This window comes from Lepidochelys kempii, chromosome 9 (assembly GCF_965140265.1).
Source record: "Lepidochelys kempii isolate rLepKem1 chromosome 9, rLepKem1.hap2, whole genome shotgun sequence".
NCBI classification, from domain to species: domain Eukaryota; kingdom Metazoa; phylum Chordata; order Testudines; family Cheloniidae; genus Lepidochelys; species Lepidochelys kempii.
The window spans coordinates 52,732,804-52,752,847 of NC_133264.1; the positions used below are offsets into that span (position 1 = coordinate 52,732,804).

A 20,044-nucleotide genomic window follows, 5' to 3' on the forward strand; every position below is an offset into this window, starting at 1 on the left:
TTTGGGAGATCTTCCAGCTTGCACCAACTGATGTCTGGGTTGTGGAACTAGACATTATTGAGAATGTGGTATACACTAAACTGCTATCAGAAGAACCAGTTGCTAGCAAAGCAGCAGAAGTTGATGCACGATGACCTGCTCATGCCAGTCTAGTGATAAAAGGATTAGTATTGATGTTATGACACTAGGCACATTTCCATTCCAATAGAAGAAGACGGTAATCAAATCATGTGGTAACAGATGGCTACTGAACACTGTTCATGTGGCCTTCAGGTGTCTAAAATCTTCAGTGTGTTGGCTCTCCCACCTCTATGGGAACACAGTGAAGATGCATCTCAGAGCCGCAGTTAGAAAACTGCCGTCCATCCCTCACTGACTCGTCCTGTAGTGTGCAGCCTGAAGGGCAGCTCCTAGCTGAGGTAAATTAACATAGCTTAGTGATTTAATGCAGCAGCATCTGCTGAGTACCTGGCCCCGAGCCTTCATAATTAAACCACCTTTCCTCCTTTGGCCACCATCTAATGATACACTGCAGCTTTCTATTCCCCATCTGTGTAATTGGGACACTGTTACTTACTGGTGCAGGCTGCCTCTGGTGGGTCAAAATCAGCACGATAATAGCCAATGCGGCAGGTGCAGATGGGAGAGGCCTCCGACGTGGAGCGACTGTTGGTGGGACACTGGGCACAGGTCCCCATGCCCTGGTTGGCCTTAAACATCCCTGCTGGACAAGCTGAAACAGAAAGAGGAGAGAAGGAAACAGGTGAATGCTGAGCTCTGCAGTCTAAAAGGCGCACCAGAGATTTTGACCTCCAAACCCTCTTCTTCACCTACAGGAGGTGAGTCCTGATTTTATTATAAAGCTAAGACACCAACGACAGACAACAAAAGAGACTTTGTGTTATTACAATCACAAAGGGCAGCCTGAATGCAGGGAGCTAGCTAGAGACAAGAAGGGAGCAGTGTGGCTCTCCTTAGCCCCCAGGTAGATGGTTTAGAAGTGCAACCCTGCAGGGGGCAGATCGGAAGTTAGTCTGTTGGAGGAAAGCTCCTGCAGAAGGGAGGAGAGAGACTCATCGCAACTCCTGAGAGGGCACCTGGGCAGTGAGACCTACAGGAGAACCTGAGACAGGTGAAAGGGCATAGTTTATACATGGAACTTAGGGTCAGCTGTTGTGTGTGGGTAACCCAGTCCCTGAAGAAAGGGACTGAAATCCTGTGGCAGCTGAGAATTCGTTCATGCACTGGCTGGTGAGTTGGCTTACACACTCATTGGAGATCTCTCTCACCCATGTTGAAAGCCCATATACTATACTGGGGCCCTGACCAATGACAGCTGTGATCCTCAGCCAGTTCAGTGGATGAAGCAGGTCCGTAACTTGTATGACCACAGCCCCACCACCCCTTCTTCAGATGAGGTGGCCGTCTCAGAAGCATGCCCTCTTACTGACGGCAGTGCCGTCACAAAGAAAAATGCCAGGCAGACGTGATGGCACCTCCTGGAACCATCTCTCACTCTTACCCACCGCAGCAGAGACAAACGGGGAGAACTTTGTTTCTATTTGGAAACATATTTTCTCTGACTTGTCTCAATCCTACTTCCGACCATGCCGAAAACAAGAAGAGTCAGGAAAGCAAAAACCTACTAGCTAGACGCTAAAAGCAGAAAAGCAAGTTCAAGGGATATATTAGCCATTATGCCTTCTTCAGGCTGTTGAGAAACTAAACAAAAAAATTAGGTCAATGCCCTTATTCTGGTGGTTTTCCCGGGAGTTTGAAGACAACAGTGTGCGTATAATGCTGTTTCCTGGGCATGAAGTGGTTTCTATTCCATCCTATTTGAGTTTTTGTATTGTCCCCATCAGTATATCATCAGAACACCCGTATTTTGGCATTTGCAGAGTTGTAGGCATGTTGGTCCCAGGATACTGGAGAGCCCAGGTGGGTGAGGTGCTACCTGTTATTGGATCACCTTCTGCTGGTGAAAGAGACAAGCCTTTGACCTACACAGAGCTGAAGAAGAGCTATGTGTGGCTCAAGAGCTTGTCTCTTGTCTTGTTTCTTTGGTGGCCTGTGATAAGTCAATGGTTTCAGTCCAGTCACTGTTTCCACAAAAACCATCACCACCAATTAGTGCTGTAGACATGCCAGCATATTCGCTAGGCAAAAGTGATCAATTCCATTGGGATTTTTACTAACACTAAGTGAATTCTCTCAATAAGCTACTTCCATCAACGAATGCAGGAAGATGCTAATGGACAATAATTAAAAGTAGACTGAGAGGGCTGTGAGCGGGTCGAGGCAAGGAGAGTTATTAGTCCTAATGAGTTGTGTAGGTTATGATGGTACTTTCATTGCTCTCAGTCCAGTTTGAACATAAGATAGGCATATTACAGACATCTAAATAGACTGATTCAGTACACAAAGAAGAAAGTTAACAAATATTGGACTTAAAGGGAATTGCATTGACCAGTCCTACTCATGGGCACTGGACAATGATTGATGTGTAATGGTACAGGGTTTTCACAGTTGCATAGTTCCCTGAGCTCTAGCTGCGGATGTCTAATTTTCATAATATCTGTATGGTGTTTTCTCAATAGCCACACTGCGACTAGCCAGGCAGAGTGAAGAAGATGGCAGAATCACTGCATGGGTATATTTCAACACCTGTACAGTACTTTGAATATGTAAGTCTTTTAACTCTGACTACTACTCTGATCTGATTGGCTCCTGTCCTCTGAATTTTCAAGCTGAGTTACAGCAACCAAGATTGCCTGAGATTCCCAATTTATAGGGATGGAAGTAGGGGAGGGAAAGAGAAATGAAAAGGAAAGGATAGGGGAAATGAATATGGTCAAAAGAACGTTTTCCCTTTTGATTGTTTTTAATTGTAGCTTTTAGCAGATTAAGCAGCTCATTTAGATTTGTGTAGGTTTTTTCCACTTCAAACTTTAATATTTAATTTAAAATGTCAGTAGAACAACAATAACAACATAAGGCTCCTTCCTTTTATGTCACTACTAACCATCAACTGGGCTAATAAACTTCTTGTCCTTTGGCCTCAGCGTTTATTTAGTCAGGATGCAGTAATTAATTCATAAACAGAGAGCACCCTCCAGATATCATTATAATAAGACTTTAATCTCTGGCAGGGTGAGGTTTCATTAATCAACAGTCTCTCTCTGGTCTGTGATTACATATCAAGTATAAATGAAATGACAATGATGGGTCTGATCAAATGAATACCAGGGCCCATATCCTCAGCTGTTGTGAAGTGTCATAGCTCCATGGACTTCAAGTCGAGGATCTGACTCTGGATGGGATATACCCTATAAGCGAATTAGCTCCCTTCCTGAATGAAGCGGTCCAAATTAGCATTTGGAGGAAATTTATAGTATCTCTCAAACAATAGTCCTAAGAGGCTTTAAGCTACACTGGCAAGAGACTCAGCTATAGGATACAAAATTCACAGATCGGAAATTCTGCTGTTCTTCATCTGTCTGAGCTGTGTATCCTATTTAGATAGAGGCTAATTTCTGCTCTGTGGAAATTGGACTTTGTACTGTGTGTTGACCTTCACTCAAGGTGCCCTACAAGTGTTACTGTTCTGTAATATACTGGTCTGCAAAAGTGGAAACACCTTGCATTTCCTTGAGTTCTTGCAAAAACACACACTCTCCTTTTAAGTGACCTTGGTAGCATAACTTTATAGCCAAAATTTCCAGCCACTTATTGTGCCCAGAGCAGACAAATGCTTTGCAAGTGGATGCATTTTTAAAACTATTTGATTTTATTGTATTTTCCTGATATATATTTTAAACCTGGTGCCTTATAATCTAATCTGTTAATAAATCTTTAATACTAAGAGATCAAGTAACTACCGTAGCTGGTTGCATAACCTGTTCCATCTGCCAAGACCTTTTCAAAGGTGCCCTGTTTGTTCTAAGGCTGTCGGAGTCTAAGAGCCCCTTGGGAGAATGCTTGGAGTTCTCAGTGGGCTCTCTCACAGTTCTCTCCCTGCTTTTCTGTCCTTGAGTTGCTGTTTCCCCCCTCTGTTAATCCCCACTCCCATTTTTTAAGTAACCGTGGGTTGATGGATGAGTACTCATTCAGCCTTGACATCCTTGAAACTCACTGAACACAAATGATTTCTACACAACTTCAGGACAGAGATGGGAATGACTGTTCTTGCATATATATTGGAGGCAACAGACCTTCATCAAATCTGCTTGAAGAATATAACACATGTGCCTTGGATTGTCCAGGGCATCCAGCCTTCCTGGAAGTATGAAACACTGTCAGTGGGAGATTTCTTGAAGCACCCCAACTGGCCTGAAGCATTTAAGCACAGTTGGAAGTAAAGCACCCCAACATTACCATCCTCCTCACGCGTTCATTCATGGCTCAGAAGGTGCTCACTACACTCCTGACACTCCATGACTGACGGATAGCCAGTAACTGTGCCTGCTCCCACCACAAGCCTCCATGGCCTAATGCCTTGTCTCCCTCCTCACCAGATGAGCCTTCCCACAAATGTTACTAGGAAACCCGACAGCTCCCGGGCTCTGGCCCCACAGCTATACTATTCTGACCCTTGGAGCATTTCTCCCAGGTGTAAAACTGAACACACCAAAGGCCTGATCCATAGCCCTTTGAAGTCAGTGAGAGTCCAAAGGTGTCCCCCACATATACAGCCTGTCAGCCACGCAAAATCCATTGTCTCTAGTAGGATTACTTTGCAAAGAAACATACTAAGTGTCTCATAAACAGTGCAGTGATTGAGATAATGGAAAGTGCCTCTTATCCCTTGCCCGCTGCATCAGGATATGAGGCATCTCTGAGAAGCCAAGAAAAGGAAATTAATAGGAGTAAACAGGAGTAACCACTTTTATGCAATTTCCTTCGGAGATAGTGGACCATCTTATCTTTATTTGAGCCCTTTAGCCTGTCAGACAAAACTCACAAAGGCCTCTTGCTCTCACAGTATTTCCAGATATTAAAAGAAGATAGAAACAAATACATCCAAACATTTTATGATTTTATTATTTGGGGGATTTTATTATTTGGGGGATTATTATTTGGGGGATATAACTAAAATTTTCATAAAGGAGCAAAATGAGCAAAGGTATTTAACTATCCTTCCTCATGGCACAAAGCTCTAAGAGGGAATTCAACAGCAGAAGTGGTCCTTTTCCAATCTCCATTTGCTCTTTTCTCCCTTCCTTTCAATGTTCCCATATAATCCAGGCTACTACAGTGTGTCTCCCTATAGTGATTACATCATGGATAAAGGCATCTGAGTCTAGTCCTTTATCTCAAGTCATAGAGTATGTCTGCACTGCACTGTAAACCCAAATTCAGACTCTGATTTGAGCCCAAGCCCCCCTTCTGCCAACACATAAATCAGTCTGATTCAGGTCCGGAGTCCCTCTGGACTCGGGCCTGCGAACTCTCATGGGGGGCTGGGTCAGAGCCTGAGTCCTGCTGAGACTCAGGTCCAAGTCCAGTCATTTTTTAGTATAGACACAGCTCAACCTGAGTCAGAAGTTCTGTGTTGTGCAGTATGGATGCGGTAACATGGTCAAGAGACCTGGGTCCAGCAATTGTAAACCCAGGTTTACAGTACAGTGTGGATGCTCAAGCATGGGCTTAGATACACTGAGTCTACAAGTGTGGGTCCCGCAGACTGGGGTTTACAGTGCAATGTAGACACACCCACAGAGGCCCAGGCTTTTAGATCCAGAGGTCAAGGGTTCAAAACCTGCAGGTGATCTGTCCAGAGATGTAAAAACACATTTGTGACTCATCTGCAGATTCTGTACCTGGATAAGAATGGAGATTAAAATCCTGCATAGAGCTGCAGATGTGCTGTTGATCCTGTGGCACACGTCATCTGTTAACATCACTCTGAATATGAAGGAGGAGAGAGTGGTTTCTGCCAGGGGATGGGATAGAGGAGCTCCAGGAGGGACACCTAGATGCATCCAGAATCCAGGAGGAACCTTAGGCTGATATTGAGACATGGTTTAGAGCGAGCACGAAAGCCAAACCCCAGACAGTGGGTGAGTCTGGACATTAATATGTGTGCTCTATTGATAGCACACTCCACCCATTCACACTCAGGAAGGCAGCTGGAAGAGGTTCCTTCCTAATTCTGCCTTCCCAATGGCATGAACCCTGGCTACCCTGTGTAGAGTACTTTGTGAACTCGGTCTGGCTTCAGGTGGTTTGGATGATGCCCACTGGGGACTCAGCTTGGACTACTGCCTATATGACAAAAGTATGCTGCAGAATCAATATAAACAGAGAGAGAGAGTGTGATCCAGTCTAATTAGATAACCAGATGTTGCCAGATGTTGCAGACTCTGGGCATTTGATGGCAATTCAATGAAGGAACATGCAAGAGCAGTAATGAAAGCAACTGCTTTGCATAAACCTGCTATTAGCTCACTGTATATGGGCATTTGTGGGCGATAAAGAATCAAATGGCAGCCAAAACCTTTATTCTCTCCCGTCAGCCTCTGGAATGTTCTTCGCTAGGTTTATTGGATTATTTTTGCTGACTTTCTAATGACAGGATTAAAGCACTACATAGTAGCTAATACAGTAATGAATGGCTAGGATCCCACAAGAAACACTGTAACAGCTGAAGAGGATATTCCAGCCAATCAATTTTTTTATTGGTCAGATTGTTCCAAGGCCCACCTCCCCAGTCTCTGCTGATACAATTTCCAAAAATATAGAGATCTGAAAAACACACTAACTCGATACTATGGTCAATCACGGGAGGACTATAAGCCACCTATGTGATACGGCTGTGAAAAAGGCTAATGTAACCCTATGGTGCATTAGGCGAGGTATTTCCAGTAGAGATAGGGAAGTGTTACTACCGTTGTACAAAAGGCAGAGGTGAGACTTCATCTGGAATACTGTGTCCAATTCTGGCCTCCCATGTTTAAAAAAGATTAATTCAAACTGGAACAGGTACAGAGAAGGGCTACCAGGATGATGCGAGGAATGGAGAACAAGCCTTATAAGGGAAAACTTAAGGAGCTTGGCTCGTTTAGCCTAACCAAATGAAGGCTGCGGGGAGAGATGATTGCTCTCTATAAATATATCAGAGGTATAAATCCCAAGGAGGGAGGGCAGTTATTTAAGTTAAAGGCCAATGTTGGCACAAGAACAAATGGGTATAAACTGGCCATCAACAAGTTTAGGCTTGAAATTAGATGAAGATTTCTAACCATCAGAGGAGTGAAGTTCTGAAACAGCCTTCCAAGGGAACAGTTGGGGCAGAAAACCAAACTTGTGTCAGTGCAAAACCTACAGATGCAAAACCTGTAGACAGATCTCCACTACCACGAAGATCAACACTGCCCATAACATACCTTTCAAGATCCCTGGGTTCTACACATGCCTATCACAACAAGTGGTGTACCTTACGCAGTGCACTAAATGCCTCAATAACAACTCTATGGATGAAATGGGACAGTCACTACGCTCTGGAGTGAACTCACACAGAAAAATGACAACAGACAAAAACACCATATCACCTCTGGGTCACAAAGTGAGCATTGTCACAAAGTTAGCATTCTGTATATGACATCTGAGTCTTCATCTTCAAAGGAAACCTGCACAACACCTTCAAAAGTGGAGCCTCAGAGCTTACATTCATAATTTTACTAGACACTAAAAATCATAGTCTGAAAAAAAGACACTGGATTTATGGCTTATTATAACAATCTATAACCCACTCACCCCACCAGCGTTTTTTTCCTCTCCTTTCCCCGATATTACTGGAGATGTATTAACAGGCCACTTCACCTTGAATGGTCCCTTGAAATATACGTGTTAACTACTTATGCTAAAGAATCCATTCCACCTTGTATTTAGCTGTGACACTTTTTGTACCTTTCCCAGACCTGAAGAAAACTTCTGTGTAACTTGAAAACTTGTCTTTCCCACTTACAGAAGCTGGTTCACTAAAAGATATTACCTCACCTACTTGTCCCTCTACCTTGTTTCAAGACTGAGTTTGATATGTTTATGGAGGGGATGGTCAGAGGAGATTGCCTACAAAGGCATATAACCCATCTGAGACTGCTATTAGCAAATATCTCCAACAGTCAGCAATGGGACACTCGCTCTCAGTTACTACAGAGAATTGTTTCCCGGGTGTCTGGGTGGTGGGTCTTGACCTCATGTTCAGGATCTATCTGATCACCATATTTGGAGTCAGGAAGGAATCTTCCCCTGGGGAAAGCTGGGGTTTTTTTCACCTTCCTCTGCAGCACAGGGCACAGGTCACTTGCTGGTTTGAACTAGAGTAAATGGTGGATTCTCTGAAACTTGAAGTCTTTAAACCATGATTTGAGGACTTCAGTAACTCAGCCAGCGGTTCGGGGTCTATCACAGGAGTGAGTGGGTGAGATTCTGTGGCCTGCGATGTGCAGGAGGTCAGACTAGGTGATCATGATGGTCCCTTCTGGCATTAATGGCTATGAGAACTCAAACATCACTCACAAGGAATTAGCACCTATGTGTTTGTTTTAAACATGATGTTTTATGCATCAAATACAAAGCTATTCATTTAGCATCCAAAAAAAGTTGCACATATCAAAGGTACTTGCAGAAGAAATATTAATACACACTGAATATCTCTATGGGTGTAGCTGTGATTCCAAAATACCTCATGCTCTTAGTGGCCTAGCACTTGCACAGGAAAGCATCAACAAACATCAAAGTGTTAGAGAATGTGGTGTGAAGGATTCAGTGGGTGACAGTCTTCCTTCTGAAACAGTACATGACTAGTGCCCAAACCTGTTATTAGGGGGACTGTGCTGCTGAACGACACAAATTACACCTGAAGAGTCAAACTGAGGTCCTGGCTGCTTGTAGTTATTAAAGACACCAATGGATTTATTTCTTTTTAAAAGAATAGGGTGCTACTCCTAATGTCCTGGGAAAATTCCAACTTAGATACAGTATAGTGGAACCCGATTAATTCACACATTTGATCACTTCTCTCCCTTCCCACAAAAACGTGGTGTGATCCCTGTCAAAGTTCAGGGCAACTGCACCAGTACGCCCCCTACATGGTCCAGCAAGGGAGATTTCCTGGTCCCCAGACATTGCCTCTCTTGGACAGAGGCACACATCTCACTCCCTCGGGACTGGGGTATTTCCAGGCTGCACACATCCCTGCCTGAACTCTGAATTCCCCAGCAAAGTCAGACTGCCTCAGCGGGCCTGCTTTTCTTTTCTCCTCCGAGACAGCAAACAGCGTCATTGCCACCGTTAAGTTACCACTCAGCTCCTTGTAATTGAGCACATTTATTCTTAAGATAAAACCACTACAGAGAAAACACATTAAAAATAATAACAGAACCTACATGCACTCTGATAAATTTACCAGAGATCACCCAGATTCCAACAAGGGCACTGGCTGGTGAACAGTGCTTCCAGCTCCACCCAGAGGTTTTCCTATGGTTAACAGTTCATAACTCCTTTTAATTAGAACCAGAATCCAGCCTATGCTAAGTCCTTCCATCTCTTCCCAGAAGGGTCTGGGGCCCCTGTGGACAGGAGGTTTTGTTCATTCGCTGGATCAGAAAGAAGGCCCTGAGTCTGTTTAAAACTCAGTTTCTTTATCCAAAAATCCTTTGTCTATTGGTCTCTGGAGACTCCAGTTTGAACCAGTATAGGTGAGCCTCTCTAAGCATTGGTAGCTCTCTGGAGGTGTTACAACTTGAGTGACAGGTTTCAGAGTGGTAGCCGTGTTAGTCTGTATCAGCAAAAAAAACCCAAGGAGTACTTGTGGCACCTTAGAGACTAACTAGTGTATATATATATCTTCCTACTGTATTTTCCACTGCCTGCATCCGATGAAGTGGGTTTTAGCCCACGAAAGCTAATGCCCAAATAAACTTGAGTGAATTTGCCTAACCCTCCCCCAGTGCTCTTAGACCCTTAGTTCCCCCTCCCCCATGGATTTACATATAATCCGTGGCCCACAATGAGACATGAACTTAATTCAGTAAGGTTTTCCCAGGATCTTGCAGGAAATTGCCCAATTCTCAACAAAGCTATGATAACAGAGTGCTGCAGCAAACAATTGTTAAAGCTCAATTACCTATCAAAACTATACCCCAGTTTGTGTGCAAGAATGCTGACAAGTATTCGCATGAAAAGTTAAAGTGTTATGAAGACTTAAAATTGTTAAAGCACCCAAAGATGTACCAGGCACTTTGGAGGACAAATAGAAAGAGACGGTTCCCATCTCAAAGAGCTTGCAATCTCATTTTAGATGGGTACAAGGGAGCTACGGAGAAGGACCAGAGAGTTATATTAATGAGACAGGGGCATCTTTTTAGGCATATGAACATCTTGGTGGTTCATTTCAGAAGTTTTGTTTATTTTTAACCATAATTAAACTAAACAACACTTGTCAAAATAAATGAACAAAGTGCCTTTGTAATCCAGAGGTTTCTTTCATTACTGAACTTGATCATTTACAAATGTCTGTAATCTGCAAAGTATCTCTTAGTTGTTCTTGTTATTAAAAATTAGCATTTTTCTACTGTAATTATGTTCTCTCTGCCTACATCCCCCTGTAATTCCCCTTCACGTCCCATCCTAAATTGTTTTGTATTGTTGCTGGGTGCACATACAGCGCTTAGTCCCAACTTCTATGGAAGTCCCTATTCTCTCACTCTAGCAGCTGTGTTAAACTCCCAAGGTGGCTGGCTGCCTTTGCGGGGGGGAGGGGGAACAGATGAGGGGCTCTTTATATATCCCTGGCCTATAGTACTGCACAGGGGGATTGTGAGACTTGAATGGAAGGTGCTAAAGAAGTGGAGAGTAGTAAGAGAACAGTAATGATGATACAATAATGTTTCTTTTGATTTAGAGGCTGCTGTGTGAATGTTTATCTGTGTGGAAAATGCAAGATAACTCCATACATTAAGGGTTTTAATAATATCTCAAGTCAACAATGAGCCCAAGTTAAGTTTGGATCCTAACTGCCAAGCTATAAAATGACTCCTAAGTGCCCAAGAATGCCCTATGTGCTGTGAGACAATATGCATATCTTTATTCTTTATAAGAATTAATTGAGTGTTTATGATTTGTGAAGCATGAGATTCATGATGGGCTTAGCTATTCATTTCCTTGTTTTAAACTGCCTGGGTTGGATAAATGATGAGACATGTAACCGAGACTGTCACTTAGCAACCTTAACTTTTTTGGCAGCTTTGGTTGATTTTTGTTGTTGTTGGGTTTGTTTTGTGGTTGGTTGGTTTTGGTGTGTGGTTGTTTTGTTTTGATTTGGAGTTTCCCCCTTTTTAAAGCTATTCATGTTTTCCTTTGCATACGTAGATGAAGATACAGGCCCTGACTCCCAGCTGCAACCAAGGGGACAGATCCTCAGCTTGGATCAATTGTATTAATCCTCAGCTTGGGTCAATGGTGTATGCATTGCCTTTAAGCTGCTTTTGTTCTCCCCTGACCCTGGGGCTGCTGGGCTCCCACTGCAAGCTAGAGCAGCTCAAAGCCTGACATATTACCGTAACATAGCTTTATTATATAGAATTTCCTATAGTTTTTTCCTAAAAGAAAAAAAAATAGCATCATCTGGACGTCCTGAGCTAGATGCCAATAGAATGTCATTTCTAATGGTTCTTGGAAAGTGCAAAGTTACTGAGAAGAGGGATGCTGTGGGGCCTGGCTTTATTCCTCCAGCACCTGACACTGTGTGCATGGCTGTTACACAGGTACATCAGACAGGCATTCATTCTGAATGTGGGTGTTAAGGGTCAGGGACCTGTTGGTCTGGGTGCTGGACACACCTCCAATGGAACAACGATTCTTTCCCCAAAGGGCTTGCTGTCTAAGTATCAGGGGAGAGACAACCAAGGAATTATGTGAAAACATGCTAAAAATCATAGCACATTAAGTGTCAGACTCAAGACCAGAATGCAGTTCACCTAGCTTCACTTTCAATGTCTAACCCACTCCAATGGCTTCAAACCACTTTCCTCAGCCTCTCTGTGTCCTAGGTACCCACCTGATTAAAAAGGTGGCTACTAATAATGATTTGTTTTTACATACTTCTTATTCACCTCTCGACTGTAAAGGGCTTCACAGAGCACTCGTAGCCTGTTTTGACAGCTGGCCTAACTCATAGATCCTGGAAGCAATCGGCATGAGAGAAGCCAAGACCTGAGTTGCCCACCTGAATGAGCACACTCCTAAGCAGTGGAAGAAGTTCCTACTCCAAATCTGGCAGAGCAGGGAATTTGAAAACAGGTCTCCCCTGTCCCAGATGAGTGCTTTAGCCACTGGTGTACTGGCTATCCTGAGGCAGGCATCTGTTGGTCTGTGTGTCTGTCTTCATGAGAAATGGCTGACCTGGCCTGAGCACCTAAACTGCAGGAAAGGGTTCACGACCGTGAATACCAATCAGAGACAGGCACAAAAGTCCCATGTGGATCTGGGCTCTAAGCCCGGCCCCTTTTCTTGGCATTTCACTCCTGACTAATTTAGGTGACTCCTTGCGGGCTCAGCTTGCTGGCTTCTGTGAATCCCTTACTTAGGCACTTACTCTCCCCACAACGCATGGCGATCCTGGGTGCCCAAGTCAGGGCTGTAAATTCCACTGGGAGCCCAGGAGTTAGGTGTTGCAACGCTGCACACGGCAATGTCTAAGTTCCCCTTGTGAATCTAGCCCTTAGGCACTTTTGAAAATCCTACCCTAAAGTAGTCTGAGCCTCAACTATCCCATCGATAAGATCAGGCTTATGGGAGACGCAGTGTTATATTGTACAGCACCCATCATAATGGGGTCCTGGATTCATGACTAGGGGTCCTCAGTGCTACTGCTATGCACATTAATAACTACAATACATCTAACTAAATAAGAGTTATGAAGCACAGAGATTCACCAATGCTCTTTGGTGGGAAAGGCAGCACCTGTGCACATTTCCCCTAGGCCAAGTGGAGGGGAATGCAGAAAGAAAAGTAAATGTATGCAATCCTGAAGTTTCCTTTCACTTTCTGAAAGTAGCCCATAATGCTTTGGATGGTGACAATGAAAATACTCAGCCTCTCCATGTCTTATTTCCCCACCATCAGCTTTGATGACACAGAATTATGTCTGGTTTTCAGCTAATGCCAATTTCTGAACATTAATTCATGCAAGAGGCAGTTTGCAAGGGCAGGCATGGTAACAATCTCCAAATCTATCAGTTTCTGATTTTGTGCAGTACTGTGATATTGTTTGGGAGCTGGAGGAATACAAAGAAGCACCAGGCACTTTGATGACATTTCAAAAAGATGTTAAAAAGTCTTTCGATGTCAAAGGTACATAATTTATTCCATGTTTCTGGAGCACGTTCTAGTTGCTAGGAAGCCATAACCATGAAGGTTTGGAAGCAGGAGCATTTTTTCCTCCCTTTTAGAGGGATAAAAGTCAGCCTGCACTCTCTGTGCCAAACCAACCCCGTGCAGACCTGGTCCTACAACCCTGTTCCTAAAACTCCAAAAATACAGGCATCAACTCCCTCACTGTGCTCATCACAGATACAGTGCGCAACTTGCTCTCCTGGAAACACCCGTCAACATCAGTAGGAATACAGTTAGGCCTGGGACTCTAACAAAAATGAAGGGGGGAAGGAAAGGGGCTGAAACGCTCCAGAACAGAAATCATTAATAACTGTCTTTGAATCCAACCTCTCTCCCCTTTGGCCCAATGAATATGTCATTGTTTATACCAAAGGGAACAGCTCCATCAGGAGAGACTGAGTCTGTAGCCCAGTGGTCAGGGCACTCACCTGAAATGTAGAGACCCAGATTCAAGTCCTTGTTAGTCAGGCAGTATAAGGACTTCAACCCAGGTCTCCCTTAGCCCCAGTGAGTGCTGTGTGTTAGTGGTTATTCTGTGGTGTGACATATGTGCTCTTTCTCCCCTCTTCCCCCCAGTTACTCAGGAAATTTTTCAAAAGATCTTGGGTTCATCCTGATGCAGAATGGGAAAAAAAATTAAATCTTACAAAATTTTTCATGGAATGGGAATCATAGACCCATAGGATTAGAAGGGACCACAAGGGTCATTTGGTCTAACCCCCTGCCAAGATGCAGGATTTTTTGGGTCCAACCCATCCAAGACAGGTGGCTATCCAGCCTCCTTTAGAAAACTTCCAATGAAGAAGCTTCCACAACCTCCTGAGGTGACTGTTCCATTGACCTACTGTCCTTACAGTTAGGAAGTTTTTCCTGAGATTTTATCTAAAGCTTCAATGCTGTAGTTTGACCCCATTGCCTCTTATCCTGCCCTCTGTGGCAAGACAGAACTCTTCTCTATCTTTTTAATGGCAGCCTTTCGAGTATCTGAAGACCGTCCTCATGTCCGTCCCCTCTCCCCCCGTCTCCACTTTTCCAAACTAAACACCCAGTTCCTTCAGTCTTTGCTCGTATGGCTTGCATTCCATCCCTTTTGATCATCTTTGTCGCTCACCTCTGGATCCTTTCCAATTTCCCCACATCCTTTCTTTCCATTGGTGACTAAAATTGGAGACAGTACTCCAGCTGAGGCCTAGTAGAGTAGAGTAAAGTGGTACTATCACCTCCTGTGACTTGCCTGCTATGCTCTGTTAATGCAACCTAAAATGGCATTTACTTTTTTTCCAACAGCATCTCATTGCTGACTCATGTTGAGGTTGTGATCCACCAAGACGCCCAGATCCTTCTCAGCAGTGCTACTGCCAAGCCAATTTTTCCCCATTCTGTATTTGTGCATTTGGTTTTTCCTCCCAAAGTGTAGCACCTTATATTTGTCTTTGTTGAATTTCATTTTGTTGTCTATAGCCCAGTTCTTCAATTTATCAAGATCCCTGCCCATCTCTATTAGTCACTGTACACATATAACAATTTAGAGCTCTCTCCTAACGTACAGAGCCCCAAAAGTCACATTCCCCCAAGGTCATCACCAGAGGAACTGTCATTACAGTGCAGTACATGGGGAAGGTATTTGTGCCAGGGAGCCAAACTTTTGATTTTTCAAAATAAATCCTCCTGATAACTTCAAGAGCTGCACTTTTTAATTACTCCCCCAGGGAAGCTTTGCTGAAAAAGAGACATCACCCTGTCTATATTAACTTGCTCTGAAGTTCTCCAGGGATATGGAGGTGGCATCTTTCTTATCAAATTTGAAAATAGAAGCTTACTGCAAAAACTTACAAAACTCCAGCTGCTAATTCCCTATCCCCTTCTCCTGGCCCTAGCCCATGCCCCCTGCCGTAATTTTCTTTATTTGAAAGAAATAAAGTCTCTGGCATTTCATAATTTCCATGGATCTAATATTCCCACAGCACAAGTGCTAACCATGTTTGCTTTGTCTCTCTGAATGCTGCAGGAAGAATAACCACATTTGACAGGGTCCCACAAAACTCATTTCCCCTCTTCAAATGTGATGAGCTTATAGAGATGTCATCTTTTTAATATTCTTATTGTTTTGGCTGGCCCCACAGACACAGCCTGCCCCCACTGTGGGCCCACAAACAACATCAAGATGAAATGAGTGCACTAATGCTTGATACATGCTTTATTGCAGTTCCATCAACAGTCCTGTATTAATCATAGAATATCAGGGTAGGAAGGGACCTCAGGAGGTCATATAGTCCAACCCCCTGCTCAAGGCAGGACCAATCCCCACTTTTTGCCCCAGATCCCTACAGTCATCTTCTTCATCCTTCTCCTTTCCTTTGACCTTCCTATACCTGCCTTCTGTTTCCACTTCCTGGGCTTGGAAACTTGCCATATCTGTATAGGGAAAGTCAAATTCTGCCAGTGTGTCTCTGTAGATATGCATGCAGGGGACAGGCATGGTTTTGCTCAGTAGGTTTAAGTTTGCACAGCAGGTAAGAGCTGACACCTACGGCTTGCGTGTAATTATTAGAAATGCATGAACTGTTCCTAGTGATTAGTTTATTCTGCTCATTTTGCTCTTCATGAGCTGTTCACAAACACAGTCTGATTTTTACAAGCCTGTTTGCTATTGGTAATTGTCAGGGTGAAATTGTAACTCCCCCTGTACAAGTGGGTGCAAGGCACCGCTCACTCCCCTGCACAAGCTATCTGTATTGCAGGCAGCTGTGCAGAGAGACAGCAGCTTGTGTACAGGCAGGTGGACAGCAGCAAGGAAGGGGCAGAGCCTCCATTCCACATCCCTGCCCCCAAAGTGCCGATCAGTGCAGCTAAGTTCCAACAGAGGGTGACGCAATCTGTAGCCGCTATAGGGCTGATTCTAGTTACTTCTCTCGTGAAACAAGGGGAACCAGGGACACACTTGTGACAATCTGGCCCCTAATCTACTCCTGGAGCTGTGCCACTATACGCTGCCACCTTTCTCAGTACTTGTGGCAAAGGCACAACTGAGCTCTCAATCCACGCGACTGATGAAACCATGTGTTTTAATCAGTGGGAAGCACAATCAGTTGAGTCAGCTACAAAGTTACAGTCCACACAGAAGCTTTTCTGCCATCACCACCAGGGTCTACATCCCAGACCTAGCACATGGCCTCCCTGTAGTATTAAAAGTGCCTTCTGGGCCATGCTGCATGGTGCTGGTCCACAAAAGGCCACACTAGCAGTGCCTTATGCCTCAAACAGTTCCATTGACACAGTTGGAAATATTCAGAGTAAGGTGCTGCCTAGCATGGGCAAGGTATCAGAATCTGGGTCAAAGCATCACTGGAAAAGCATGTTAATTTCTTGTATCTGCCATTCAATTTTAGCTATTGTCACCATGTGACTGGTCAGCGTAGTCATATATTGTCACATGGTATTGTTTCTGTCCCTTGATTGGATGTAAAAGAGGTGTAATCAAGGCACTGGGACTTTGGTTGTCTCAGGGAAAGAGTAGGAGTAGTTTGTGGAGCTGGGCCAAAAGCACTAAGGAACTGTTAGGACATACTACTGGGCCAGATCCCACATAGGTGTAAATCAGCGTGGCTCCATTGAAATCAACAGGCTAGATCTCTACCGGGTGTAAATCAGCGTGGCTCAATTGAAATCCACAAGCCAGATCCCTGCAGGTGTAAATCAACAGGGCTCCATTGAAATCGACAGGCCAGATCCCTCCCAGGTGTACATCAGCATGGCTCCATTGAAATCGACAGGCCAGAACCCCAGCAGGCATAAATGGACATGGCTCCATTGAAATTGACAGACACTATGTGAGCATCCTCATCCTGCTTTCTCCAGTCAGCAGCAGATCTCAGCTGACTCAGGGCCTGGCACAACTCCCCAGTTCTGTCCTTCTGCAATGTGAACGAAGCATCGCTCTGTTGGTAACAGCCGGCCCCCAGCACACACAATGAACAAGAGAGGAGGGAGAAAAGGTCTGCACAGACTTCAGGGGGCAGGCCACTAACACGAGTACCCTGAGATATGACTCTGTCCTTGCAACCTGCCACTGCTTCTGCTCCTGGTGGCCAGAGTAGAGCGAGGCACAGACATATCCATCCGCGATGGCTGACAGCAGGATGGTGATGCTTGCCCTGTGCCAGTTTCTGCCAAGGGGAAGGAGACTGAGGAACCAGTTGTCAGATCTCTTCTCCCTTTTTTAGCAATATCACCTCTCAGGAACAACCTGCAGAGCTGCGGCCCCCACCCAGTGAGCACTGCTGCCTTCCATCACCCTGAGAACAGCTAGAAAGTCATTCCCTCTACTGAGAGGTACCTCTCTCAGCACTGTAAGTGCTCGTCCCCAGGCTGCCATACTCACAAGGTCTTGTGTGCTCATTACAATCTCTGTGGCTCAAGCACATTGTGTAGTGTCTGTACATACAGAAACCCAAATTCTCCTCCAGTGCAAATGAGTGATATGCCACTGATGTCAGTCAGGGCTGCACTCATTTACCCCAGCAGAGAATTTGGCCTCACCTCAGGATGTTGTCAGGTGTCCCACAGTTCGGTCGCTAGCCTGGGATTTGTGAGAACCAGGTTTAAGTCTCTGATCCATCAGAGATTTCCTGTATGATCTGGGGTAAGTCATTTAGCCTCTCTGTGCCTCTGTTTCCCCATCTGTACAATGGGTACATAGCTTTGCCCTGTTGCACAGGGTGTTGTGAGGATAACCTACAACGGGGCGAGCAGGGGGGACATAGAAGCTTGACAAGTGACAATAAATACAAGGTTCAGGGTGGAACACAAGAGGGATCTAGGTGTCAGGAGGAAACTGAAGATTGGGAAGTTGGAGAGTTTGGTACAAAACTTTTTGGAGCACGTGCAGTAAATGTCATCAGGATGCCTGCAGACCAGAACCCTTCAAGATCCTGAGAAATTCAGAAATGTTGCAGGGATAACTGTGGATTAAATACACTTTGTAGTGATGATGAAGATTTCATCACCCCCCAAACTTGCATGCTTATTAGTTCTGAACCAATACATATAAGGATCATTTCCTCCCCAACACTGCCATGCAGCTATCACTGGGCATCAGCAACATTGCACTGTGCTTTTATCCAGAAACAGAGAGAATAATTTCTCCAACAAACACAACGGTGGAAATCTTAGATCCAGAGAATGACCAGAAGACAAGGCCTAACAAGAATAGCCTTTCAAAAAGCACAAGAACTTCTTTAATGACCACGAGTGGGCAGGGCCTCTGTTTTACACCTCATCTGAACAATGGCACCACAGCATCACATTGCCCACTTAACATCTCACTGGAGCATTGTTTCATTCCTGACCCAGAAGGAAGAGTGCTTCTTAAATTGCCAGCACCACTACCTTCAGCAAGTGGCCTTTCCTCACCAGCCTTCAACTAGGGCCTGACCCATGGCCACTGGAATCACTGAAAGTCTTTCCATTATGCTCCTTAAGCTGCACTTTCCAGGCCTGATTCTGATTTCGTTTACACCAGTGTAACTCCATTGACCCCCTCTGAATGACTCCTAGTTATCCTTATTGCGGTTACCATCTCTCTCTTCTGTCCTTCACTATACCCACTCTCTTTGTTGTCCCTTTTATGCCTTCCATTGACACATGTCCCTTCCTCCCAACCCTCATTCCTATTTAGCGGTCTACACTATGGGGCCTATGCCAGTACTATACATTCACAGAAGTGGTTTTTCTGCCAAAGTAGGAACTCTATCTCCCCCAAACACAAGAAAGGCCATACTGGATCAGACCAATGGTTCCTCTAGCCCAATATCTTGTCTTCCAACAGTGGCCCCTGCCAGAAGAAAAGAACAGGACAATTATCGATTGATCCATCCCCTGTCATCCAATCCCATCTTCTGGCAGTCAGAAGTTTAGGGACACCTTGAGCATGGGGTTGCATCCCTAAACATCTTGGCTAACAGCCTATCCTCCAGGAACTTATCTAATTCATTTTTGAACCCAGTTATACTTTTGTTTTTGGATTTATATAGTGGCATTATGAGATTTACTGTCTTATTATCTATCCATTGCCTAAAGGTTCCTAACATTCTTTTAGCTTTTTTGATGGCCACTGCACACTGAGCAGATGTTTTCAGAGAACTGTCCACAATGACTCCAAGATCTCTTTTTTGAGCGGTAACAGCTAATTTAGATGTCATCGTATTGCATTTATAGTTGGGATTATGTTTTACAATGTGCATTACTTTGCACTTATCAACATTGAATTTCGTCTGCCGTTTTGTCACCCAGACACTCCATTTAGTGAGATCCCTTTGTAACTCTTCACAGTCAACTTTGGACTTAACTATCTTAAGTAATTTTGCATGGTCTGCAAATTTTGCCTCCTCACTATTCATCCCCTTTCCAGATCATTTATGAATATGTTGAATAGCACAGATCACTTTACAGATCCTTCAGGAACCCCACTATTTACTTCTCTCCATTATGAAAACTCATCATTTATTTCTACTCTTTGTTTCCTGTCTTTTAACCAGTTACCGATCCATGAGAGGACCTTCCCTCTTATTCCATGACCGCTTACTTTGCTGAAGAGCCTTTGGTGAGGGACCTTGTCAAAGGCTTTCTGAAAATTCAGGTGTAC

General features: G+C 44.3%; 1 protein-coding gene across 12 annotated transcripts in view; it reads right to left on the bottom strand.

Moving 5' to 3' along the window:
• Positions 1–20,044, bottom strand: part of EPHB1 (EPH receptor B1) — a 342,358-nt gene that overhangs the window by 97,614 nt on the left and 224,700 nt on the right. For all 12 annotated transcript variants that reach the window (XR_012160842.1, XR_012160837.1, XR_012160843.1 and 9 more), the window contains exon 4: positions 578–733. Coding sequence is in view for 5 of the 12 variants with exons in the window: in XM_073360347.1 (XP_073216448.1) it covers positions 578–733 (156 nt within the window). In the remaining 7 variants the exon portion in view is untranslated. The remainder of the gene's footprint in view (positions 1–577; positions 734–20,044) is intronic.